This window comes from Tinamus guttatus, unplaced genomic scaffold (genome assembly GCF_059628265.1).
Source record: "Tinamus guttatus ecotype Peru unplaced genomic scaffold, ASM5962826v1 Tinamus_guttatus_pri_ptg000028l, whole genome shotgun sequence".
NCBI classification, from domain to species: Eukaryota; Metazoa; Chordata; class Aves; order Tinamiformes; family Tinamidae; genus Tinamus; species Tinamus guttatus.
In genome coordinates this window covers 1,547,707-1,575,099 of record NW_028288562.1, presented here as the reverse complement: position 1 = coordinate 1,575,099, position 27,393 = coordinate 1,547,707, and the positions used below count along the sequence as shown (strand labels likewise).

Sequence of the window (27,393 nt, the reverse complement as noted above, 5' to 3'; positions counted from 1 at the left end):
GAGCTATCCAGATATTTCTTTTCCTAGACCAAAACCCTTTAGCTATTACAGACATAACTCATTTCTTACCAACCTTGTTCTGGATTGCATTCTTTATAGCTTGTTTTTTCTTATGTCTACATTAACGGTTGGCCTTATAAACCCTAATAACTCGAGCAGCCCACCAGGCAGTAACAGGACGTACAACTATGGTTTGTACAACTAACTTTGGATACCGATTTGGTTTTCCAAAGCCCAAATGCGTTTTAGATACTAGATAGCTCAAGGAGCCTCCTTGCTAACCTCCCTTTTTATACAAACCAATCCTTGTGCTCCAAATGCGTTCGTGCCCCTCCTGCCCTACAAAACCAGTATTCTCAGCATTAAGAAAAAAATACATATTCAAAAGTGCTTCTGGGAATTCTCAACTTATATCCGAAAAATAGTCAGATGGGCAATTTTTAAACAGCTTTAAAGCCCACTCTGAAAGACAGGATATTCAGACTTTCGGTCTTCGCACCCCTTGCTGAAATGTATCTAATTGACTATGCTGAAAATACTGGTGTCTTCTTTTATAAACAGAAGAGTATGTGCTCAGTATATATACCACCCCTAGTAGTATATATACCTCTGGTGGTGTGTATATATATAGTTGTATTTAGCCTAGGAATATTATCTTCTGAATCACTCTCAATTGAGTTTAAATTTTCAGTCAGTTTAAAAGGAGGATTGAATATCATGTAACATAACATAAATCCAATGTGAAATACTGACATGTAATACCTTTAAGTCCTTACACCACGCACTCCCAAAGGACACCAGACTACAGTCAGGTAGAAGCAGGAAAAATTATATTCTTTCTTTATTACTCCTTCAATATTGAGTCAAATCGATCCGAGATCCTTCTCTTAAATTTTAACACGGTCGGGGATTTCGTGATTAAGTGTTAGAATAAACCACACTGACATTTTCAGGGAGGACGAGGCTCCCACCCACAGAGGAGCGCTTCTTGTGGGACCTCCCCAGGGCAAGCACCGCTCATAGTCTCATTCCTGCGGTCTGCGGCAGCCCCTAGGAACACATTTGTAAAGAGAGTTGAAGTGCAGGCGCACAATATTTTATTCTACTAGAACAAAACCAAACACAAACCAACCAAAAAGAAAAAAAAAGGCAAAGGAAATATACCTTCTCCCTGACAAAGACTTTTTAAAATACGTTTTTAACCCCTATTAAGGCAGAAGAGATTTAGGCACGTAGAAACCCCATGGACATGACCCAGTGCTATCTCCTCCGGACTCAATCTTGAAGGTCTTTTCCAACCATAATGATTGTATGACTCTACTTCACCCAACTGGGTGATGTGAGCACTAGAACCTGAAGCCAACCAAAGACCAAAACCGCCCTGCCAGGCAGCAATATCTAAACAACACTTAAATGCAAACAAGATGGCACAAAAAATGACTTCAGCATCTGTACCCTGGCTCATAACGAATTGGAGGTTATATACTTAATGTCTTTGGAAGTGTTTATTAGATACTAATTCTAACACAGCAAGCTACCTTTTAAAAATAGCGAGCTTAATAAAAAACATAGATCTAAATGACTCGCAGACCTAGTCATTCCTACAAAACCCTCAAAAAAAAATGCTGGACTAAGTGCTGACTTAAGTCTGTCATCAAATCTAGGTTATAATTTAGAAGATTTAACATATTAAATTATTTTTTCCAGAGCTTTCCACCATATGGTGACTTGTGTTTACGTTACCTCCTTTGTCTAAAACACAGCTCAAATGAGCTCAAAGTGCAGCCACATGTACTCTTAACAGGAAATCATCACGACAACCCATCTCCTCAAGGCTCAACATACCCTTATTTGGAAGAGTATTTCATAACCGCATACTTTGGAAAGATCATTTATACCAAGTTCCTGCTCTTGCATGAAGAAACTGGCAATTTAGACAGGCATTAGATAATGGTATTTTAGTAAAAACATCTCCTCTGCTCTGTGAAGCAGCTTATCCATTCACAGCTTTAGAGGAGCTATGAAAAAAATACCTTTGAAGAGTAGTTAACCAAAGGAGATAAAAATCTCAATCTCCAAGGTGTCAGGCAGCTACCCCCCAAAAAAGACCCAAAACGAGGAAAACCAACACATATCACCCATCCTTCTTTGTTCCAATTCCACCTATACTCTCATGCCTCCCTTTGTCATAATGCTGGAACAACTTTAGCAACCTAACACTGGAATTAGATCAATACTGGGAAGGTTTTCAGAAAATTGCTGAATTTTGGTCAATTCTGTGATGCATTTTCAAAAATTGTTCCTTTGAAGTTTTGGACTAAAACTTTTACTCCCCTGCAGAGGGTACTTTGGTGTTGGGAGCTGTGCATCTCCAGCTGACTCTGAACTTCATGGACAAGTCCTCAGCCTGTCCCAGAAAACTCAGACACATGGCAGAAATCACTAATAAAAGTACGTAAACACACTAAAAAGGATCAACTCTGAATTCTTTTTAATAGGCTATGCAATGGCTTTAATTCTTCACAGTTAAGGTAAAAAAAAAAAAAATCTTTTGAGTATCTGTTTGACTCCTGAGTGTGATCTACCACAAAAAACACAAGGATTTTTTCTTCCTAACAAATATTTTTCCCCCCAATAAACATTAGAAAACTCAGTTCAGCCCATCAGACATCTCCTTCTCCCCTCCTACCACACTCCAGCAGGGTGGCATGACATGCATCTTTGCAGTACCTCACCTTGGGGTCCAGCTGCCAAGCTGCATTCCTTCTCCCACTCCATTATGGTTATTACAGAAACAAATTAATGAACATGTCAGTCCTCTAAAGTCCTTTGCTTTTGTTGGCCTTTACCATTTCCATGTATTGTTTATGCATTTATATATTTAATGTCATTGGCTTCACAACACGTATTGTAGGTCTAGCAGGGTGAGAAGACCTATGAATGTTGTCAGCACTGCTGTCTACAATAGCTTATTTCTATCTGAAAGAAGCCTTCTAAGAAGGTCTCCAACTATTGTTTCTAATGGCCTCAGGTCAGCACGACGAACAGGTCCCACGGCGCCCTCCTGAGAAAGCAAAGCCGAAGTCACAGCAGCTGCCAGAGGACTTTGTGGAGCTGGAAGTTTTGTTTACTGCAAGAGCTAAGAAAGAAAAATGGCAAAGAAATAACAATCTCAAATAGTTAATTCCTGTAGGCCACACATGAAGCAGGTACAGAGGAAATGTTAACATTTGTTTACATAAAGCTACATAAAGTTCCTCCATCATTTGCAGCAACAAGGAAAAAAAAATAAAAAGAAAAAAGAAAATTAACAATCCCATGTGACTCAGAATAGTCCAGCTAACCAAAGTTTCCTCTGCCCATAGTTTTAGCTATAGAAAAGTAGGATTTTTTTTTTTTACCATTTTCTGCTCAAAATACATGCGGAGCAGCATTCACAGCACGCACACAGGCATGCAAAGCAATGAACCACTTTTGAGAGCACCTAATCGGTGATGCAGAGCACCTGAGGGTCACCAAGCTGCCAAGAGGTTCACAACGCAGCAAATGGCTGCTGTTGCAAAGAAAGACAAAAATCAGCAAGCAGCCCTTGACAGGAGCAACAAATGTTTATACAGCCTCGGGGGGGTTTGCAGTTCTGTGCCACAGACATGACTTTCTACTGGTAATACCCTGGAATTTTTCCAAGGCTGCAATTTTTCAAAAACCGAGCAATCTAAAATGACCTACTGTAGAAGCCAGCTGTGCTGGAGAGAACATCTGCATTTGAAAAGAAGGATTTTTTCCCCCTCTTCCCTCCCTCACCTTGCAGGTGGATATCAGACTAAAACCAAATGAGACAGGAAGGTTTCTTATTCAACATGGGATTTCATCTTTTTTATGCTAGGCAGACCACCTTTTCATACATCTTTTATGTCACACATACTCTGCAAGGTCTTGCTACTGCAAGGTAGCAAGACACGACAACCGTGATTTTTCAACAACTGGTTGAAGACTGTGCATGACGAAGGGCAGGTTTTATTTCAACAGCCTGTTGTTTTTTCCCATGGGCAGATGCTTCGGAACAGTTTATCTAAAGACACAATGGGGCAACTCCTACATCTACCTTGTTCTCATCTTCACATCCCACATTCACACAGAGGGAGGAAGTTCCCACCTGAAATCTAAAGACTAAACAAATGTTTTGGGCTACCTGCACAGGTACTGAACATGATATACACATAATTATTCATCTTGCTCTCTTGGTTAACCTGAATTATTTTTAGTATATGAAAGATGCAGCACATTTTTAAACTACATAAGCTTCTTTGAATCCGTTTAGAGACAACTGTCCCTTGACAGATCATCACAGAGCCTTTTATAATTAAAGAATGCCTGCAAGTTAGCATCATAAACCTGGCATGTCTGGGAGAGGGGCTCTTCAGAGGAAAACAACAGGTGTGGGCCATGACCTTCATCTGGAAAACTGAAGTGCCAATGGAGGCATCCAAACAGTGAGCAGATGTGTGTCTGTGAAGGAAACACAGCACCAGTTGCACAGCAGCCTCTGAGCAGGTTAGACTTTGGTGTTAGACTTTGCTGGCAGGCCATGGCATTGGTATAGTTGTAAAACGTCAGGTCCTGGGAACCTCTAATGGAGCGGGCACAAGGAAAACTTGTCTTCCCTCCTTAATATTAAGATGTCAGGAGCCAAACAGTTTTCAAAAGAAAAGTCAAATTAAATGACATCTCTAGAGTATAATACATAATCCAGACAGTACACTAAGCATGAAGTCCACATTGCCAAAGAAAGGTGGCACAGTTTAGGTCCCAAATACATTCACGTCCTATTGGAATTCACCAGTAAAGAAGGAGCATATTCAAAGAAAGCTTTTGGCTTCCCAGAGCGTAACCTTTCCCGTTTATCTGGGGTTGGCCGAAAGCACAGGAAGCACCACCGTTCACACGCGGCTGCCAAGCGATTGCCAAATCCCAAGGCTACTTCGGGTTCTGGGAAACAAACCAAGAGCGCTCTAAAACTTTATGATCAGAAAACTTTTGGACTCGGGTCAAGCAGTTATTATTCCAGCTTGCTGTCTCTCTGGCACTCCCATTAAGCTATTGCATTCAGGAGACATTTAACTAACATTGTCAGTGGAGAGTCAAAATCGGCTACAAGAGCACTTAGCCCCACAACTGCAGAGTCACCGTTTTCTTGCCACTGTGACATCTCCCTCTTAACACTCTTCTTTATTAAAGATCGGGGGAAAATAGTGCTCAGTGTCACAAAGCACTACAACCACTACAGTTACCTCCAGATCTCACAAAGTTTGTGGATTGGTCACATAGGTGCTTACTGCCATCATCTATGGTATTGCTTTTTGCAGTTCAGAGGCCTCTAAAAGCTTCCTCAGTCAAAAATTCCCTGTGGAAAACAAGACACAGGTAACAGGAGAACAAAGATGGTAACCGTGGTTTCCATCAAGGTGAAAGAATTCCATCAATTCCTCAACTGTTCACCCACACAAAACTGTTCCCCCCTTCAGTTTTTGGAAGCAGATTGAGCACCAACAATACCCGCAACAGCAATAGCTCTTCTAGCTACTCAGCAGCACACTAGGAGAAGCTGGTGTGCCCGGAGGATGCTCCTTTCCAGTCTCTTAGTGGTCTGTGTTGCGACAAGAATGAAGTCGCTCCAGTTGTTCTATCTTTAGCCACCCTACAAAACGCCTTTGCAAGATCAAAAGCAAACACAAATACCTTTGGTACACAAAAAGTGTAAAAGGTAGCAATTAGGGCAACACTGCAACAAAACAAAAAGATTCAATCAGTTAAATTGTATCGCAGTCCTCCCAGTTTCCTGACAAATTTGCCATCTTTTATGTAGGTAGTAACACTATGTATTTCTTAAAAACTGGGACAAATCAGTCACATTTAAAGGCTGTGACTGTGAGAAAGAGAACCGGATCTTGAGGATATGAAACACTAGAAGATCTCTTCTCCTAGACTGGACCAGAGGTGGACAGTAGTGAACATCAAAATTGCTAAAATCATTTTAGAGTCCTTGATTGTATATTTTAAGTGAATCAAATGCGGCATCCTCAAAGTTCATAGAGGCCAGACTTGCCCTAAATCAAAAAGTATAGCTAGAATAAAGCAGAATCAGGAAAATCAGAAAAGTAATTTATTATGGAAAATATAAAAATAAAATAAAATTATGGAAAAAAAGTATTTATTATGGGAAAATTAGAAAGGTAATTTATTACGGAAGAGCAGTTCTTTAGCCGCAGGTGGAGGCAAGAATAATTCTTTCACATCTCAAAGTATTACTACTTCTTTTAAGATACCCCTTGCATAGTTTCGGTTACAGAGTTTACGGAAAAGCACCAAAACCTGCTCCTAAAACACAGATACAGACAGCTTATCTTGACATATCCAAATGCCTTCTCCCATGTCAATGGGCTCAAGTTTTGACTGGGCATTTTTTGACCTTTAAGGTAAAAAGCATCCACATGCAGGATATAACCAATTACCCAAGCTAAAAGAGAGAATTATATATTTCTTTATCTCCACACACCAAAGCAAAACTACTCTAGACAGGATACTATCCATATATTGTACATGGAGGGGTTTGTATTAATTTTTAATCACCGCAAGTCTGCATATACCTTCTGCTCCCTTGAGTCAGGACAGCCAAGGGCTGGTTTCCTCAGGCACACACGTACCAAACTGTTCTCTGTATCCTTAAAAAAAGCATCCAGATACGAGTGCCCATGAGTAGCACCCATGAGTAATATTTAGACTAGACAAGTTCATGCATTAACGGGTGTGGAAGAGTTTTAGCAGCTGTATTATTCCAGTGCAGCTGTTCACAATTACTGGCATGTGTTGTGAGGCAATTCTGTTTAGAGACACTGTTTAATCTATATATAAAAGCATTATTTTGCTACTCAAAAGTCTGGCATTTAGATGATATCTGCAAAGCTTCACAACAAGTCTATCTGCGATGTCTCAACTGGCTATTTTAAAGAGTGCCAACAGAATTAAAATGTCACTAAAGATCATGCCACTCTCCGAGGTATCTGTGTTATTTTAAGCAGCGAAGATAAACTCTTGCCAACTTCACATTGTTTCCTTACATCTTTCACTCAGTAGCTATGGAGTGGCTTAAAATAAATGTACAAGGACAATGACACCACATGGCAAATGCTTGCTAACGAGCCCTGAAATTCCCAAAAGGCACCAGATGGGCTGCAGGGATCAAGGTAGAAAGGGGTTGAAATGGTTCACCTGAGCTGGTGAACGGCCTCCAGGCCATTCCTGACAACCCTGCTCCCACCTCCTCGGCTGATCACCACTGTCACCTTCAGCACAGCACTGCATTGAACCACTGATGGCAGGTACTGCATCTTCATTTCCACATTTTTACCTCAACAGGTGACAGTCAAGTCTGCTAGACCCTTTTTAGGGACAACAGAACAATTAAACATACATATATATACATATTTTATACATATATATAAGAAGGAGAAGCACCGAAACCAATCAAGAGGTAACAATGATTGGTGACTCACGATGAGAAAAGTACTTGGTGGTATTTGCAGAAAAGACACAAAACCCAACAGCAGGAACTTGGTGTGTCATGAGAAGGATCTGATACATTCTTCGCATTTTTCAAGAATAAAATCATTTGGGTGAATTATACAATGAGTAGGGTAAGTGAAGAGCAAATATCTGGTGTTAGTGATTACTCGAGCTCACCCCCATACTTCCTTTTGGCCTCACCCACGGCGTGCAGCTATTTATGATATCTCACCCTACCAAGCAGACATTCTCTAGTGCTAATGTACTGGAAAAAAACACACTATGCCAAGAAAAATATCCATGATCAAAACTAAAGCTTCAGCTTTAAAATAAATCATGAAATCACATGAAATTATGAAATTACATCTCCAAACAAGCCTCAAAGAAAATGACAATATTCTCCATCCTTCTTTTAAAAAGAAAAAAGAGGGAAAGAAAAATCAAAGAGGAATAGTTTCATAGTGTCATTTATTCAGACCTTGAGCACACAGGTGAGAATCAACACAACTCGCCGTGCACTGAGGATGAGCCACAGCATTTTCACTGCCTTTTTCATGCCTCCTCTTTCCCCTTTCCTTCCTCTAACAGCCATGCATTCTTCCCTTAAAAACCTCTTCGTACTTGGAAACAAAAAACTCTTTCAGCTGGTTGTTTCCTCCCAGTTCTGCTCTTTGCTCCCAAACTTTCTCATCTGTTTTCCAAAGCCCACAGTCCCACTTTTTAGAGCCCCTCAAAACCGGCAGCATCACAAGTCTCCCTTGTGTTGACGAACTCGGAGATCTGACCTCACCAGCAGCTGCCGGTGGCCTCAGGATGTGCCCAAGACAGAGGAGGATTGTGGAGTATGTGTGAAGCATATGGAGACAGTTAAAGGAGCAGCTCAAAACCCTCATGAAGTTGCAGTAGCGTCCCTGAAACCTCCCTGCTCGTCTTGAAAGGGAAACAAGACTTCTTATCCTACCCGCTTTTGGGGAAGAGGGTCAAGCATGTAAGGGCTTCACTAGAAGCACCAGGAGGTTACAGAGATGATGTCCCAGCTTAAGGGTGCACTAACCCAGACCGTCAATGACTCGCTGTGTGCTAGGAGGGAGCAGGGCTGTAATGCGCACGAAGTTGGGAACAACGGAGCACGGGCGTGAGAAAAGGCCATCCTCCCGCTCCACACCTTATCTCCACGAGATGAGAGCCACGTTGACAGATCTAAGACACACCACGCACCCAACCCTGAGTTAATCATCGGCTGTGGCCGCTCCATGCAGATCCAACCCACACGCCACCCTTGTGGAGACACCGCATTAATCCCACTGAATCATCGGTACCAGCCAGAACGAGCCCAGGTTACCAGACCGGCAGGTTCACCCCTCCTACATGCTCTCATTTAAGACAGGGCAAGTCCTTCCCTAGGGTTCCCAGGTCCTCTTAGTGCTCTTTGTGCCTCGGTGTTCACACCGGGACGTGTCCGCTACACAATGTCATGCTTTACCCAACATCAAGCTGAAATACATCCTCTCAGAAAATATCAGGGAGCCACGGTGATGCCGAGCCAATAGATACTCTACGCAACCATCAGTCAAAGTGGGATTTTTACCCTTAAAATGAAACAGCAACCTTAAAAGATGAAACTCGGGGACGTATTCTGTTGGATAGCGACATTCAAATGGGGATTTTTGCACCCAAGCTCTCAAGGAGAACATGCCTTTCTCATGCTTCTGTTTTTTCTATCAACTTCTCTCTGAGAGATGAAACCCACACACACCCAGAAACCCAAGTACTATATAATAGCACAAACCAAAAGTAATTGATCACTGAATTGTAAAATAAACATAATAATTGGTATTTGTCTATTCCATTCTTTGCAACAACAGTAAGTGTGTTTGGTAGGGGGAAATAGAAGACTTTTCAGTTCACAAGGAATTAAACACAAATGACTGGTAGCAGTGCACCTCTAGTTCAAGGGTGATTAGGGTATTTTCATTTGTATAACATCCACTATTGAAGTCCTCAACAGGTTTTAGGTAAGATCAGATATGCCTGTGTGAATGGTAGATAAATAGTAGTTATGCACATTTAAAAACTTAAAATTTAAGAATTTTAAAAAATTAAAAAGGAAACCAGAAGAAAACATTGCCTGAAGCCAAAACAGATCTATGACAAACCCAGGAATGGGATTAGAAATTCTAGATGGAAAAGCCATGCTTAATTACAAGATCTTCTCTAAACAAGCAGAACAATATCTGAAATACCAAGATTACTAACAGACAACATATTTTGTAAGTAATATAACATTTTAAATAAAGCGCTAATTAGCTGCTTCACATAGCAGGTAATATTACTAGAGGAAAAGAAGTTTACACTGTGCTGCATTGCTTACAGAAGATTACTGATAACATATTGTTGGATCCGTGCATACCATGGAAATCCATTAAAAGATACAACTGGAACATTCTCTGCTGTATCAAAGGCAACTTGGGGAAAAATAATCCTTGAAGATGTTTTCAATGAAACACTACACAACAAAATGAAGAATGCTGCTTTTCTAACAGCTTTCTGTAAGCCAAAAATAAATAAATAAATAAAAGAAAAAAGCACTATACTCCCCTCAATAAATAATAGGAGGAAGACAGTTACCAAAAGAACTTCCTGAAATACAACTATGAGCCTTTTTTTTTTGGAATAGCTACAAGGCAGGAAACGTGCACTTGAAAAACATCTAACTGGGAACAACACTAAGAGCCAACACCACTGCAAGAGCTGCGGACCATCCGGGCTGGCATCGCGCTGTTCCTTGAGAGCAAACCCTCGGCCCTTGCATAGGAAGCGGGCCACTTCCACCAATTAAAGAGGAGTCTAGGACCATATTGCATCACCATCAGTAATCAGTCACTCCCGTAATGCAAGGAGATTTATTTTCTTAATGAGGATGTCTTTAGTTTTGCTACTGCACTCCTAAAATACAGGCACCTAAAGCTTGGGAATGAATTCACTCTACTAACTGGAAACATCTACGCCATTAAAGAACACTTGAAGTGAAGCAAAGTTGCAGCCTCTTCAGACTGGGGATGTTCGGACACGTACGTTTTGTTTCCACCCAACAAGAAAAATGAGAAGGCTTTTCAACACCAGGAATGTACATCCACTTGGGAAAAAAAAAATAAAAAAAAACACACCCCAAAACCCACAAGCAAATCCAACTGCCTCGTGCAGTTTGCAACCTGGAGATTATTAGTCTGAATCCCCGTAACGCTCGTTACCACCGCAATCAGCCCGGGCATATTTTCTGTATTAAGTTTCAGCTTGCAAATGCGAGCTCTTGCTGTAAGCAATAAGATACAAACGTGGCCATGTGGAGTCCATCAGCTCAGGCACTGCTGCCCACACATACACACTCCACAACGCCGCTTCTTCGTATTCGGAAGTAGAGCGGGAAGTTATTGGAATCACAGAAAGCTGCTTTAAATCACAAGCAGGAGGTGGTCATTAACGCGTCTTTTACCCACTAGCTGGGTATCCACACCAGATATTTCCTAGCAGCTACACCACTTCAGGTAGAATATATCTGAGTAAATTAAAATTGCTCGTTTCTGCCTCCAAAGGCAGAAATCAATTACATCATAACTCAGCTGAAGTACAACTTAGTTTTAGTTGTAAAAAAAAAGTGAGTTTTTTTTTAAAAATATGTACATCTAAACATTAAGCCAAGGCAAATGTTAAATTTTTCATGATCTGCTCATTGCAAAACTTAAAGAACTCAAATTTGTTTCTTCATTGTAAATGTTTTCCTTTAGAAAGAGTGTATTTCTAATAAAAAAGTTTCAAGTCATTTTACATCAGAATAATCTAATATCAAGACATTTAATGGAACATACCGGGACAACTGCTGCAGTTATCATCATGCTTATCTTAAAATTAAAGAACAGAATCATTGTAATAACAACAGCTGATAAACATCTCTTCTTTTGACTAGTCCCAGCATATTATCTGAAACACGTGCATGGTTTCCGACTTTACAGCAAATGTTTATGCTGTCAGCAAAAACCACTTGCATCAGATTTTTTTCTCCATCTTCTTTTAATTCCATGTCTCCAAACAAACAATGTTTTAATAGATTATGTGGCAGACAAAGTTCAGGAGCAGATTTTACAGTATTTTCCAGACATCCGTGCTACGCCACCAACTTGTACAAAGCAAAGAAGCAGACACTTCTCACAGGGGCATTTCTTACAGGACAAGGCAAGAAGGAAGAATATTGGTTAAGGCCATTCCATTATCACTGGACCCACAGCAAACAGCTGGGAACTTTTGGGATCCAACATGTATTCCCTCCGCTTTCAGTGAGGGATTTGGATTTCACCAGGCAGATATTTTGCCACAGGCACTCACTGTGCCTCAACTGGCAACACACCAGCTCATTTCTTGGAGACTCACCATAAAGTGGGAGCCTATAAACCTTGTTTATTAGAGACCATTACTTTACGATGGCCTGGCCTCCTTACTTTCACACAAATGAGGATGCAACTTCACAATACACCCCTAATTTGACTGTACTCTTTCAGCTCACAGGAATAAAGTATATAAGAAAAACCCAAAAGGATAACCATAAATTTGCTTCAATTGGTACAACTTGAAGCTGGGATCTTTCATTTCCTTGGAGGCAAAGGAGAAAATCGAACAAAATGTCTACCTCCTCTTCCATCTTTTCCAAAGGAAATGTTTCATTCCACGATTGCTCCTTTCTTTTTCTCCACTTATTTGCCCCCACCACCCCCATCCTGGGGGATGTGGAGGTCTGAAGGACCCCTCCCAATCACCGGGTTTTGTTTTTACCCTGCAACCTTCGATTTTTACCCAGTTACTCTCCTTTGAGGTGAAGAGCAAGCCTTGCTCCTGTCAGGCTCGCTTGGTCACGGCATGTTCTGTGGTTCATCTAATTGCCAGGTGCTGCAACATGAGGGGAATTTAAATACCCGCTGCAAGCAAGAGCTCTGCCCTTCCATTTATTTAGTTTGCTGGGCAAGCTTTCTGAAGGCATAGCTTAGCTGGCAAAACCTGTTCAGTTGCTAAAATAGGACCAAAAGTTTTATACTTTTCAAATAAACGTGCACCAAGACACCTTTGCATGCAGAGACGACACCAGCATCTTGACCTGCTCTGAATTCTTTATGTGATATTTGGTTAAGGCGTTTTAATTTCAGTATCAGATAAGATGTGAGGACGTAAGATGACTCAGTTTGCTTGCACTTCGATATAAAGGCCACACGCAAAACCCCTTTGGCTTCAGAAAAACACTCCAAGCGCTGCCCGCTGATGCCCGCTCCACATAAGGTGCTATTTTTCATTCTGTTTATTTCCAGGCATAATCATACAAAATTAATATTGAAGATGGAGAGTAACAACCTAGGACTAAGGAAGAGATCACCTAAGTTTTTGGCTTACAACTAAACTGTATATAAAATGCCTATTTTAGATGCTCATTTCCCTAGTTACCCGACACTCATGTAGATGTCTAAAACCCTTGAAGGAAGACTTTTGTAAGTATTAGAATTATTCTGGCCTTTTTTTTTCCCCGAAATGAAGTCAAATTTAGAAAATGTGAACCAGAAAGATATGATGCTTCCAACCAATGCAGTGCCTACGTCCAACTTGCGTGGGAAAAAAAAAAGCCTTCTTTTACATACTAAAAAAGTAAATAACTGGAGATTAAGATTAAAATGAAAATGCCTATGTAAGGGAAATGATGACGGAGACCAAACCAAAGATGGAGAATAATATGACTTCCTAATGCATTCTTATCATAGCTTTGTTAAAAGCTGATCCTTATATGGTTTATGAAAACAAAACATCCCGAGCAATCCAGGACTCAAACCTGACAGCAAGATTAAACCATCAGCTGTAGTCACACATGCATTGCTGACAGCTCCAAATCCTTTCTATACTTGTATTTTTCTGCTTGCTCCTCTACTTTTTATTTTAAACTGTTACAGCCTCTCTCTCCATTTTACTTAGCAGTTATAGTGTTTTTTCTCCTTTCTATGGGACCAGTTTAAGCTTTTAAGCATTCAGATTGTTATAACAGTCATTAGGGCTGCCCCTTGGGATCTGTGATACCATTCCCCATGACACTGGCATTCATTTATTTATTTATGAAGTAGTTTCTAGCTAACCTAAATTTGGCAAAGTTTTTGGCACCTAAAGGAGTGAAGACTCAAAAGCCTCTTAAAACCTGGCCTTGCTTCCCATCTTCAAAACAGGAGCAACATCAACCTTTTTATGTGTTATTAGAATATTTTTTTCATAGCAAAAAAACTTTTCTTTCTGTGTATGTCCTTAGCAGACCAGGGCTCTCAACACAGTCTAGAATACTCAAGGATGAAGTTCTCAGTGAAAGCTGAAAGAAATTCCTCTTAAGAACAGCATCACTTTCACACTCCAGCTGTACAGACTGGTTTGATGAGCTGGAGTGTTAACTTACATCTGTATTATAAAAGCCAAGGGGGAAATAAATAAATAAAGCAAGCTTTCCAGGCTTCTCTGTACTCCTTTTTTTTCCCCCTTAATCTCTGCATTTCCCATTAACACATTTTCCAGAAGTTTCATGACCTCATGTAAAAATGAAAAATCAAGCCCTTCATCTTTACAACTTGCAAAGCATAATTACGGCAGGAATCTGGATAAACTGTCCCCCAGAACACTGTTTAGGGTAGGTGGTTCATCTTCACAAATCAGCAACTTACAGATGTATTTATAGAAGCCCACGCTAAGTTACTGAGGCTGGAAATACTTCCAAAAAGCAAGCATCTGGTTTCCATCTGCCCTCATGGGAACCAGAGAAGGGTAGCTGAAAAATAAAGTATCGGGGTGCAAAAGAGCAAGATCTCACAAAGAGAGGGATATCTACCATCAAGAACACTTTCTGAACTATAGAAAGCATTTAATGTTAAAAAAGGAAACTAAAACTGCACATTAAAAAAAAAAAGTAAAGCAATGAAAAAGACTTGCCAGCTAATCCCCACAGATTTTTAAGCTACGTTTCATATGAAGAATGAGCATGTAAAATATTATCATTTTAGTGAGACTTGTTTAAAGAATTCATATTAGAAGCATATACCTGGACATACTTTCCAACACATGCAAGTGTTAGCCCAGCTGGCAAGCGGATTTATGGGTCTGTATTTAAGCAAACGTCTCCAGGCGAGGCAGCCTGTCAACTGCGGCGGCTGCAATTCCAGTTCCTCCCAGGGCCGGAGAACAACTGCGCCCGTAAACAGCCAAGAGGCTCAACTGCCTCACAGAGGAAAACGGAAGCTTTCATTCTCCTTTCAAATATTACAGCAATGCTCACTTGCAAGCTACACGTCTCATTTGGATTTTCCACAGGAGGTGTGTGCACATCTGCCTCCATAAACCTTAGCCTTCAAACGTAAGAAGGCTTTGGGAAGTATTGCTTTAAAAACCCTCTGCAACCTCCTGGGCAAGCTGCTACTTGTGGCTTTGTTTCTCTGCTTAGTTGTTCCACTCAGGCCATAAAGATCAGGGGAAAAAAAAAAAAAAAAAAAAAAAAAAAAAAAAAAAAACACAAATGCAAATCTGAGCAGTAGTGCAAAAGCTCAGCAAGTTACGATATTCGGAGAGTACAAACAAGGAAGAAACAACGGAAGCAAGACCTGGTTTTCAAATGATTGATGAATTTCACTTTACATTTTTTTTAAAATCACAAATAATCACACAATTTTCACATTGAATACACACAGAATCGAAATACAAAAATCTTTTTGCTGCTTTCACTCAAGCTCTTTCAGCTTGCTAAGTTTCTTCTACCAAACAGCACATGGATGGGCTCACAGAGCAAAAGCCATTTGCTAAAGTCATAACGTCCTTCCGGTTTCCTTGCTCCTCAAAAACAAGGCACCCAACACGTTGCTCATAGGTTTTGAAGGCACCAAGCAGCCAGGCCGGGGCACACCTGGAAAGCATAGCGCTCAACACCCTCACCATCCTGCTGAGGGACAGGAGACCCACCGGTGCTCAAGAGGAAACCAGCAATTCCTGGGGATCACAGAATGGTTAAGGTTGGAAGAGACTTCTAGAGATCATCTAGTCCAATCCCCCTGCTCAAGCCGGGACACCCAGAGCAGCAGTAATGCCCTTGTTCCCTCCAGAACACTTTAAAGCCACTTTTTTCCAAGCTTCACCTAAAGAAATACCCCAGGACATCATCTAGGCATGAACTATCACACAAGACGCCTCCCTTCCCTAGATGCGGAGCAAGGGGAGTCACTTCTGAAAGGTGGTAAGGACCAAGATACATCAGCACAACAGGAAAATTTCCCAATCAATGGAAGGACTATGACTGCTATTCACTTTTTTTCTTGTTTGTTTGGTTTTTGATAAGAAGGAAAGACAGTTCTCTCTTCACAATGACTTCAGGGGCCCAAAACACAGTCCCAAACTAGTAATGGCTTGCTGAAATTCAATAAAAGCGGACATTTCAGCAAGAGGGGGGTTGGCCCGAGTTCTGACTTGTGTAGCAGATGCTGCAATTAGCAACGTGAGGTTGTTACCTCAGTAACAACAGAGGTTGTTTTCCTTCGGTAAAAAATCTGTTACTGACTCTACCCTGCGCTATTTCCACACCTCCGAGGTTAACTATTAAAAAGAAAACATCTGTCAGCAGCATGGAGATTCAGTACAGCAATATGTTCAACGGATAATACATTGGGAAGAAATGCTCAACTATTCTTATGAAAAAGCCAACAATTTGCTAAATTGGCAGATTTCCTGGAAGTGGTTCAACTTTGTATCTAAGACCTACTTTTGTCCCAGGTACTTGCTAAAAAGCAGATTTTTTTTTTATGCCACCAGATTATCATTATCACTCTATTCAGTTACGCTATCTCACTACAGTTGGTTCAGGAAGTTTGTATTAGAATATACCTTATTTATTTATTTATTTATTTACAGAAAAGTGCAAAAGTATTGCAGACTTCTCTAAAATATACATTTGTGTACTGACAGGATTCACCTGAAGCGTGCCACTTCCTTAGCAAGTATATTTCTGTCTAGAATACGACACATACTTCTGCTTTTCAAAACTCTATACAGGTGTCAGCAATAGTAAACCCACTAGAATAGAGTGATGGATGAACTTCTGGCCACTTGCACTGGCTAGCCCTACTGAACAACAAAAGACTGACTGGCTTTAAAGGGAAAAAAAATAAATAAAGACCCTGATCAGCTACCTTTGCTGCTGCTTTGACTGTTGGACTTTCAGCAGCAACACTAAGACTAGAATCATAGAATCATAGAATGCTTAAGGTTGGAAGGGACCTCCAGAGATCATCTAGTCCAACCCCCCTGCACACGCAGGGTCACCTAGAGCTCATGGCGCCGGACTGTGTCCAAGCGGGTTTTGAAGATCTCCAGAGGAGGAGACTCCACAACTTCTCCTGGCAACCTGTGAAGACTTACTTAAGACTAAGGCAGTCTTAAGTAGTAAGGAGAGTTTGGTGAACAAAAGTGATTATGTAGGACATGACCCCAAAAGAAGTTCTGCCATCAAAGGTGGAAGTACTGCCATCAAATGGGGAAGAGAACAGGGAGAGCCTGGCTCAGGCCTGTTGTTAATTAACACATTTAAACCTGAAGCTCAAAAAGGAAGAGGAACTAGAATTCACACAAGGTAGAAGAAGTGAAAGGAGGCTGGAAAAGATCTTTATCCACTCATAAAATTAATCTCTAGTAACTTTTCTAAAATGCTATAAATCACGACACATTTCAGATGGCAACAGCATATCTTTCAATCACAGCCACTTAACTGCACGCACTTTGCCAAACCACTTACATGTTTTTTTTTTATCCTCCAAACAAGTGTTACGACGACGATTAATTTACGATTAAGGAAAAGGGTGTCTTACCTTTGCAGAGTCATGTTCAGATTGCCCGTGCACGCCTTGATCTTGTTCTGCGCCTCCAGGTGAGTCATGCCGTCCGTGCTGATGCCGTCGATGGTGAGCACCACGTCGCCTATGCCCACGTGTGCTCGGGCGGCCTTGCCGCTGTCGTTCAGCTGAAACACCACAAACACGGCGAGTGAGCAACCCCGCTGCGTCACCTTCACACTCCTGCAATTCTCCACGCCCCTGGGGAAGTCACTGCCCATCCACCACACTTTTTGGGCCAAGTCACATTCGTGCGTTCTTGTTATTCCCTCACTTAAAGGTCAAGAAAAGCATTGCACAGCCTCGGTCACAGCTCTTGGCAAAACCAGGTTCCCCTTGCGCTTGATGGGCTGTGAGCTGTGCACGCTCACCAAGACGAGCGAGCAGGGCCAGGAATGCAACATTTCCTACACTCCAAATTCCTGCCTCTTATTTCTCATTCTAGATTTTCATCTAAACACTCTTTCAAAAGTTCTTGTGTTTATAAGTGACTGCTCGTGTGCATAGGACACTTCATTAATAGTGAAGTCCCCTTGCTTGAAATATTCCAGCAATAGAAAGCTCACAGTGCTGACCCTTGACTGAACAACAACTTCACCTTTTCATCTGATGCTACTGAATTTCAACCAGCTTTGTTCCCAAGGACAGAAACAAAAATGAACACAGGGAGATTTATGCACCCATTTGCTTTGCTGTTCTCAAGCTGCTGACAGCTTTATAGCTAGCTACAGAGCACAGTCCTATATGGCACAAACTCCCTCTTTCTGTTTTTTATATTTCCTTTCTTAGGAAAAAGGAAAGGTAGCGAAGGTAGCCCCACATAGAGGAAAAAAGGGCAAGACACAAGGAGAATGAAAATAACACCAACTCAGAAACCTTCTGGAATTACTAATTTCTTAGAAATATAATTTGTGTAGCACATCATTTTGCAAAAGGCTTCAAAGCCAGAATTCTTCACAATTTGGCATACAGACTCATCTTTTCATTCAGAAATACCTGGTTGATCTAAAACCCAGCCCAGGGAACCCACCAAGGCCAGAGAAAGCCATGACTAACACAGCTATTTTTAGGATGGACCCTCAAATCTTCCGGAGGAGAAAAAAAAGCCATAAACAGTTCTTTAAACCGATGCATTACTGCATGCTGACATTTGTCAGCAGCTGCTCAAAAAGGGAATGGGGCTTAAGGGCATTAAAAACCAAAGGGCAAAAGGATCACTATGTTTTGCGATCCGACTGCCGGAGTGAATAAAACCAAGCTTTCTCGGAACGCAAATAAGCGTGTGATGAAAAAGCAGCCTAAAAAGCAGGCAAAAGCGGTTTTCTGGATGATTTATTCCATGGTGGGGGAGATCCCGAGCAGTGGTGCTCTCATGTAGATGCAGCAGATAAAGGGGCCAAGTGACAGTAAGCCATTTGGGCTAAGGGATTTGGCTGATGAGTGCAGATGAGGTTGGGACTTCTAGGAAACGTCTGTTCGAGCAGTCATCACGGATAATGGAAAAATTATAACGGGACTCGCAAACGTGAATCAGAACAACAGATAGGCAAAAAAAAAATAACATCAAGTACCTACGTGATTTACTCTATTGGTGACAATTTGAACATTCGAACTCTTTAAGGCCTTTTTACATCCTGCAGGCACATTTGCACCCCACAACCCTCGGTTTTGACATTTCTCAGGCTCTGTAACTGCATGTTATCCTCACAAGCTATAAAGTGAATAAAAAGCATCTAGCACTAAGCACAGGTGAACCACAGTCTGCTTAAAAACAGAAAGACAAGTCAACTGATGGGCAAAAGGAAAAAGAAAGAACAGCAATTAATGCCATTACCCTTTTAAGGATGAAAGCCTGACCTTAAAACACATCTTTGTTAAATGCATCCATACAGCCAAATGCAATCACTACGCACTGCAAGAGGCATGCGTGGAAGAGTATGGCGCTAAAACGACCAACTAGGCTGCCTATAAATCAAACTGCCTCCTAAGCACCACAGAAACGCTCCTCAGATGCTTGACAGGTCTGTTTTAACTCTATATTTACAACATGAGTCAAGTTTTTAAAAGCAAGCAAGGGTTGCAACTACCAAATAAGGTCTTTCTATAAAGCTACTTTTTTCCCCCCACAGAAAGAGGATATGTTTGCATACGTATGTGTATATACAGACACAAACACGTGTATGGGTAGATACACACATGTATATCACTGAATCAGTGCAATTTGTAGCTTAATTCACTCCCAATTAACATATAACTGTTTTGATTTTTCTTATGCTACTAAGACAACTTGCCAAGCATCTCTCCTTGGATCATGTCATCACCATTTAGCTCTTTTGCAGTAATAAATGAAACGACGAAATGACAGAGCCCTATGGGAGCTGAGAGAGAAATTGCCTTCCATCATTTCTGCTTTCCACTTCCCTCCTCACAAAAAAGGCCTTCCCTCCTGCTTTCACACTTGAGCTAATCTGCTGCACACATGCACCCATCAATCCTTCACCTATCTGCCAACTCCATTTTTTTAAAAAAACAACTTCCCTGTACCCCAGAGAGGCAATAAGCTAAATGCCCAGCAATAAATTCTGGTGCAATTCATGGATTTTACATGCAGCTTATACATTTTATTCAGGCACTGAAATAAAAGTGAAGACCTGGAAATTCCCACTGGAATTCAAAGGCTTATTCAAATAAATCAAAGTTCACACTAATGGTGGGGGGGATTTTGGATAAAAACACTGTCACCAAGACGGGATGGACAAAATCTGTGGTCCCCAGAAAAACATGATAAAATTGATTCACATTCTGATTCAAGGAAGCAATAACGTTGAAAAAGCAAGCCACCAGAAGGACTAAAGGCAAGTAAATCCAGCATTGCGGCTAAAAATGGTATTTAAAGGATGTAGGTAAAAAAATAAATAAATAAAAAATAAAATAAAAGTTGCCTTCTTCATACTTGTAAGTAATGGGAAACGATTTACAGCCAAGTGCCAGAACGTCTGTGGCTATGCAAGCCCTTACACCGGCAGCTTCCACTAAGCCCTCCTGCGAGAAGCTCCCGCACGCTCGGCGAGCCTCCGAGCCCCACTCGGTATTTCAACAGGCTGCCCCGGCTCCTAGGATTATCCTGCCGTCTGCAGAGCGTGCAGGACTAACCCGGGCTTCTCCCCAGGAGACTATACACCGCTGGACGGAACATGATCGCCCCGTTAGTTCTGCAGAGAGACAGAAGGAGGAAATGGAGTGAAAACAGAGCTAGAAATGTGATGCAATCCGTTCTACTCTCTCCCTCTCTCCTAAACACTTACTTTCCAGCTAGAGTACAAGTATATGTATATATATACACCCACAGACATACATATATAATATATACAGGCAAATTAAGAGCAAATTCCTGAGCAAGCCCAAACTAAAGCACAGTTACTGCTCTCTATCACAGCTTAATTCAAGCGGGAAGCAGTAAAAGGGATAAAATTCAGCTTTTTCCAAATAAATCCACCTTCCATGCTGTGAAGGTCACACATATTAAGATCTCTGCAGTCCACATAATGGTGTACTTCCTCCCTTCCCAAAGAGGATTATTTTTATTCACTTACAGGTAATAAAATTAGTTCAACTAAGCATCCATGCAAATCTCTAACAGCCTTATTAGCCAATTACAGGTCATCCTGTTTTCATGAGGTTTTCAGGTTCTGTGATTTAATCCCTCACAATTGGATATACATTACATCTTGCCTTTCTTATGTCCAAGTGTGTAATTATTCCCGTCCAAATTATACAGAATAAGATCTTACTCTGCCTTTACTGCAGTCCAGACAGTGGAGAGAACAAAGAAATCGTAGGAAGGAATAACTTGAAAGGGACTGAGAAACAACCAGAAAATAGCCAAAACCCACTGAAAGATTCAACAGAACAGAAACACGTTACTTCTATTCCCACACAGGACAACAGAAGCAGGAATATTAGTAGGTTAAGCTTGAAAAAGCAACACCAGAGAGCAGCCAACGTGAAGCTAACGGCGCTAGAAGAGCTCCCTTCCCAAGCCCACAGTGCTCAGCCAGGGGCAAGGAAACACCGCTACAAACTGGAAAGCCTCGTGATATACTAGCAGTCTTTTCCCTTTTTTAAAAAATCTGGGAAGAAAAGACAGGCATGTATAAGCGTGCAAGAAATTACCCACTTGCTTCAAAGCAAATGTAATTTACCTGATGATAAGCCACACCACGTAAGTAAAGACAAAACCTGAGGCAAGTTCAGGCACCGAGAGTGCTCCTTTTTGGCATAAGCCATCATGAGGTGGCACAGCTCACCTGAATGCTATTCTGCCTTTTAAGGTCAAACCCAAACACAGCAGCAAGAGTAGCCACATTAGCTTCATATTTTGCCACTTTTAGAAGCTGCATATGAGGAAGCACGAAATTAGCCAATCCCCGCAGTTTGTGAATAAATCCTGCGCAGAAGCAGCAAAACAGCAGACCTGCGATGTAAAGACAGCAAACTTGTGAAGATTGCTAACTCAAATGCAATTTAAATGACAAGGGAGGGGGACATTTATGGCAATTCTATTCAGACCGGACCCAAGGACAGCGAGGCTGAAGATGAGGAAGCCAGCTGAGAAACAACAAGGGTGAGCCTGGAAGATGGTTTTTGCAATCCAGCAAGAGAACAAAAGTGCAGTCTTGCAAGCATTACGGATGAGGAAACAGCTTCTGAAGGCGCCGTGAAAGAAAAGTGTCACCAGCGCGATGCAGAAGACGAAATATTTCCTCTTTAGAAGCACAAACAGGGCCGGGAGGACAGGGCCGGGGGGATAACAGCGCTGTCACGGGTGACCCACGGTGCAGGAGACTCCTACGAGCTCCGCTGCAGCCAAGCGCGCACGGAGCTTGCGCCCAGCTTGCAGAAGCTGCTCCAGCCCCGGGCGCACGCTGCATGTCAGCCTGGGCTTTACATTGTAGGTATCAATGTGCTAACGCTTAGCACGTTCCTTTGGGCGGGCGAAAAGAAAGAGACAACCTTACACGCGCGAGGCAGGACAGATTAGTGCAGATCAACAAGCATGCCCCGAATCGCACGGGAAGTAACAGGTTAAACCAATTACACTTGCTGCGATGATACGCCGAGACTCGTCCCACATAAACAAAAACTGTCCTACATGTACATGCCTTCATTTAAAGCAATGGATAGTGAAGTCCTAGTCAAAAATCAAACTTCTGGAACAGAGAAATAAAAAAGAAACAGGAGACATTGGTAAATCCTAGTGGATGTCTTTGCCTTTTATATGTCGAGGAAATATTATAGCAGACATTTATTTTAAGCCAGACATTTACTGGCCAAACACCCAAAGTATAAAATATTACAGAACAAAATCCAACAAAAAGCCCTCAGAAAACAAGAAACACATTTTAAAAGAGTTGCACATTGTTTAATAAATTCATACCAGCTGTTTATGGCTAAGACACAAAAAGTTTATTGTAAGCTAATAAAGCTCATGAGACTCTATAGCAATTCGAAATTTTATTTTGCATTTCTCTCTATACATGCATACAAACACAAAGCTGTTTTAATTTACTTAACTGTAAACATGTCTTTTACATGATTTCAGTTTACACAGCTCCAACTTACAGATGTTATTTAAAGTACTGTACAAACAGCTGTAGATTGTGTGCCTATACACACACACACACACACACACACACACCCCTTAATTGAAACTCCTCTTGAAAGGCCACTCCTCCTCTCTGCTGGGTCCTGTATGATACAACCACAGGAAGCTTTTCAGATTTTCAACAATATTTTAAGATCAAAAAATGCATTTGTCCAGAGAAAGCAGGACAGAACCACTAGCCATAATACTAAATTACCCTAGCACCCGAGTCACGCTGCAGCGTTTGTTATTGTTGTTGTTGTTGTTCGTTTTTGTTACTTTGACAGAGGAAGCTAAGCAATGAAGAGGCTGAAGGGTGGTTAAAAGCAATACAGAAAGGGCAACCTTTCAGATCCCTGCCATGCAGCATTGCATCGCTTGCTCTTGGTGCATCATGGCGCAGTGGAAAGCATCTCTAGGGCTACTCAAGGTCTAAACCTGTAGGAGTCCTGTAAAACAGAGGCCTGTGCTCACAGCAGCTCCGTGACTGCACCTGAGACAGAACTGTAGGAGTTCACCAAGTTTTAGCTTTTTTTTTTTTAATGTCAATAACAGTACAAAATATTAATCAGTTATGACGGAGGCACTAGCCTCCATATGATGAACTCCCTCTTTCCAGGGCCCCTTTGATGTGCCTATAGCCACCTAAATCACTCTGTCAGAATTTAAAAATAAAAGCCTCGCCATCCTTCAAGCAGTCGGCTTTTGATAAACTTACTTCAAGCACGGAAGCCAGTGTCTTTACTGACTACACCATGCATTTTTCTTTTCAAGTAGCTTACTTACTGCTTCTTCAGGGAGTAGCTAGCACAAAACTTGCACTGAAAGGAGGGTTTAAAATCATTTCCTTGTATATATGCTTCTTCTGGAACTGCCGTAAATAGCACTGTGGAAGTGTAAAAATCTCTCGTTAAGGGAAGGAAATATGAGGAAGCAAATTTATTTTTTTCTGCTTGCTTTTACCAGCATGAGCTCTTTGAAGCAACAAGGAAGGTTTTGGACTACTCTAAAATACTTCTCTTTGTAGCCTCCTGCACCCAAACGTTCCCCAGCCAGGAGAAGCTGCATCATTCAAAAGCCCTATCAAGGACCGAGCAGCCAGAGCCAGAAATGCCCGGCCACTCCTGCAGGTGGGAGACAGGAATAACTACACGTATGGCAGCAGAAAACGAGCCCGTGACCTTTGGCAGGCCAGGCCTGCGTGTCATACGAGCTGGTGACATCAAGGGTCACGACTCCGCCACCCTAAAATGCACCACTTGCAGATCAGCGACCTCTACAAAAGCCAAATTTAGGAGAAGGCTTTCTCCTTGGAAATGTGGATTTGGGGAGCAGGCTCAATGAAAACGAGCAGCAGGTTCAGGTGAAGAAGGGAAATCATCATTCAGATCCTCCCTCCGCCACCCACCAGACCCTCCTTGAAATCCACAGCTTTGTGCATTCCTCTCAGGCCACCCCTTAGAAGGCATCAGGTGTCTTGAAATTATGCATTTTTTTTATTTTTTTTTAAAAAACAGAGGCTTTACAGCAAACATGCATCCATGAGTGGTTACACCAGAAACAGGCAGGTCTGGAAGTGTTTAATGCCTCTTACTAGCAGTCAGTGGCAGCTTATCCAATGTAGCATATCTAAACTGGTACTTTTTGATGCTGGGTATCTAGCATTTTTGACCACCAATAAAACAAAAGCATGCTGTCCTAAGGCTCAGAAGAAATGCATAAGCACCGAGGTGGTTACAAAAAGCACTAAAGCCTATCTGTGCTTGAATTTAATACTGAAATTCTGCCTCCTCCCCAGCATCTGGAGGACCTCGCTCTTCCCCCCCACAGGAACTCCTCACTAACATGAAGTTTACAAGGCATTTAATTACTGCTTAAGTGCTGCTCTGCTATATAAACAAACTAAACATGACTAGAAAAGAACAGCACTGGCAGGAAATTATTCTGTAGCAATAAATCACATTTAAAACCGCTGAGGAAGCTGCATTTCGAGGCCTTCGGAGGCATAAGCAAACCTGAGCTCCCTCCTTTAATCTGCAGTGCCTAATTGGAGTGAGGAAGCTAACGCCCTAGAGAAATGAAGGCAGATAAAATTCTGATAGAATGGCAGCAGCACAAGAGGTGCCCTGAGAAACTCCCTGTACATCCCTATGAAGCTGAGGAGAGAGGAAGAAAAGTCTTTTCTGAGTAAACAAGGCTTAAAGCACAACGTGAGCTTTCTTTTTTTCCTCCAGATAAGCCAAAGCAGTCAAAGACACTAACGCAAACATTAAGAGAAAGGAAAAAAGTAGATGTATACCATCATGTCGGAGCTGAAATTTCACATTTAAAAGTCAAAATGTAGCGTGAATAACCTGCCTAAGGTTGCACGGGGCCTCCCGGCGTCTCAGTTACTGTCCCACATATGTCCTAATGCTAGACACGGCGCTCACGGAGCACCAAGCAGCCGCGGCGGGGACACCGACCAGCTGCTTTGCATCACCCTGCAGATTGCAGCCCCGCGTAGCAGCTCAGCAGCTGAGGGGGCAGTTTGAACAGCAGCGATACGGTGCTGCCTGCTGCCAAGCAAGCCAGCTGCTCGCTTCATGGGTGGCCACCAATACGGGCCAGGAGGCGAGCGGGACCCGCACGGCAACGCGGCTCCCAGCTCGCAAAGGGGGCACAGTGTGGAGCAAGAACCAGCTTTGGGAGCGGGGGCTCAGTTCACCATAACTTGATGTTAAATCATGTTTTCAAATTGCAAATATCTTCCAATAAAGATATTCAGTATGATCACCCCTAAAAACCTGTTTTCAAACTATTGTTCTACCGGACTCCAGAGCAGTCTCTGGAAATCTATTTGCAAACCAATCCCACGAAAGCAAGCTCAATGCAGAAAGAGGGGTCAAAGCAGCATCGGACCAGCAGCAGCGATATAGCGAGGCCTCCAGAACGGGTGCGCGCAGACACAGACCCTGCATGGCCAACAGTGAGGTCTAACTTTGGTAACGGCCGCTAAGCCGAGGGCTAAACTTTCATCTGGTACTCCAGGGAGATGAATGCAAGTTATTTAAAACCCTGGCACACCAGGCTGGCATGTCACTTTAATGCTCTGCTATAGATAATGTTACAGCTCTGCTTTATAACAACCCTTTAGATTCATCTATAGCTCCCCAGAGAGGGCAGGCAGGGGGGTCCCCAGCTTCATGTCCAAGAACCACAAGATTTTCTTCAGGAAAATCCAGATGTGCAAGAGGATCCCAAAGAAGTGAAAAACAGGATGGGTGTGTGGTGAAGGGCTGCATGGGGAACAGCAAGCTTGAGGCGAGCAAGAAAAAGGAGTTTATGGCTGTGCTTAATTATGGGGCTCCAAATTGCTTCATTATTCAGAATTTTAGCATTTTGCAAAACGCATCCACCTCTTCTCCTGATCTGCAAACCCCCTTCCAAGCTACAGCTTTACGATGGCCCCGGTTTCACGCAGAAGGAAGAAAAGCACCCAGGTGTCTCCCCAGAAGGTACTTAGGGCGCAGGGAAGCTTTAGGGGAGACCGTAGCGCACAAAAACGGAAGGGGACAGAAAGGCAGGGCCCGTCAGGCAGATACCAGAGCTGCCCACGTCACTTGCTCTACATACGCTAAGGACGGGACGAGGGACACGCTGTCCCGGAGCAGCGACACTAGTGGCATGCCAGCCTCACGCCAAAGGGCAACGTGGAAAAACACGTCCCGAAGCGCTTCGAACCACTGCTGCTTCGTGTGGGAGATAACGAACTTAAAAAACCCTACCAAATAAACACCCGGTATGTCAACCGAGCAGAGCGGGCACACACATCACTAGCCCATGCTGTGTAGAGAATGAGCTAACAGGGATACTGAGAGAAAAAACATATTTAAAAGAGAACCACTTACAGACTAAAGAATAAAACGAAATTCTGGAGTTCTGGCTCAAAACTGCATGTTTGTAATAAACAAACTGTTACAGGGGGTTAGCCAAGAAAAGCTTTTAGAGAAGGCTCTCCCACATGTGCTGTCAGAAGAGGCGGCCTGCATGCTTTTCCTCAAGACACCGTCATCTCTACATTTCTCTGTAACCCCTCTTCGTGGGGGATCTCCAAGCAACACACCAGAGCTTCCTGCTGCTCTCTTTCCAAAAAAAGTCACTTGGATTGCACTAATTATGTATATACAATATAAAGGCTATTACTAACTTAGTAAACCCAAATGCTCTTGCTTAGACAGTTGGCATTAAGTGTCCAAGGTGGGGAAAAAA

The 27,393-nt window shown here is 42.2% G+C and overlaps 1 protein-coding gene across 3 annotated transcripts in view; it reads right to left on the bottom strand.

Annotated features, from left to right (window-relative positions):
• PDLIM5 (PDZ and LIM domain 5) overlaps window positions 1-27,393 on the bottom strand; it is an 81,481-nt gene that overhangs the window by 43,063 nt on the left and 11,025 nt on the right. For all 3 annotated transcript variants that reach the window (XM_088529457.1, XM_088529464.1, XM_088529473.1), the window contains exon 2: window positions 17,475-17,626. In XM_088529457.1, the coding sequence (XP_088385583.1) occupies window positions 17,475-17,626 (152 nt within the window). The remainder of the gene's footprint in view (window positions 1-17,474; window positions 17,627-27,393) is intronic.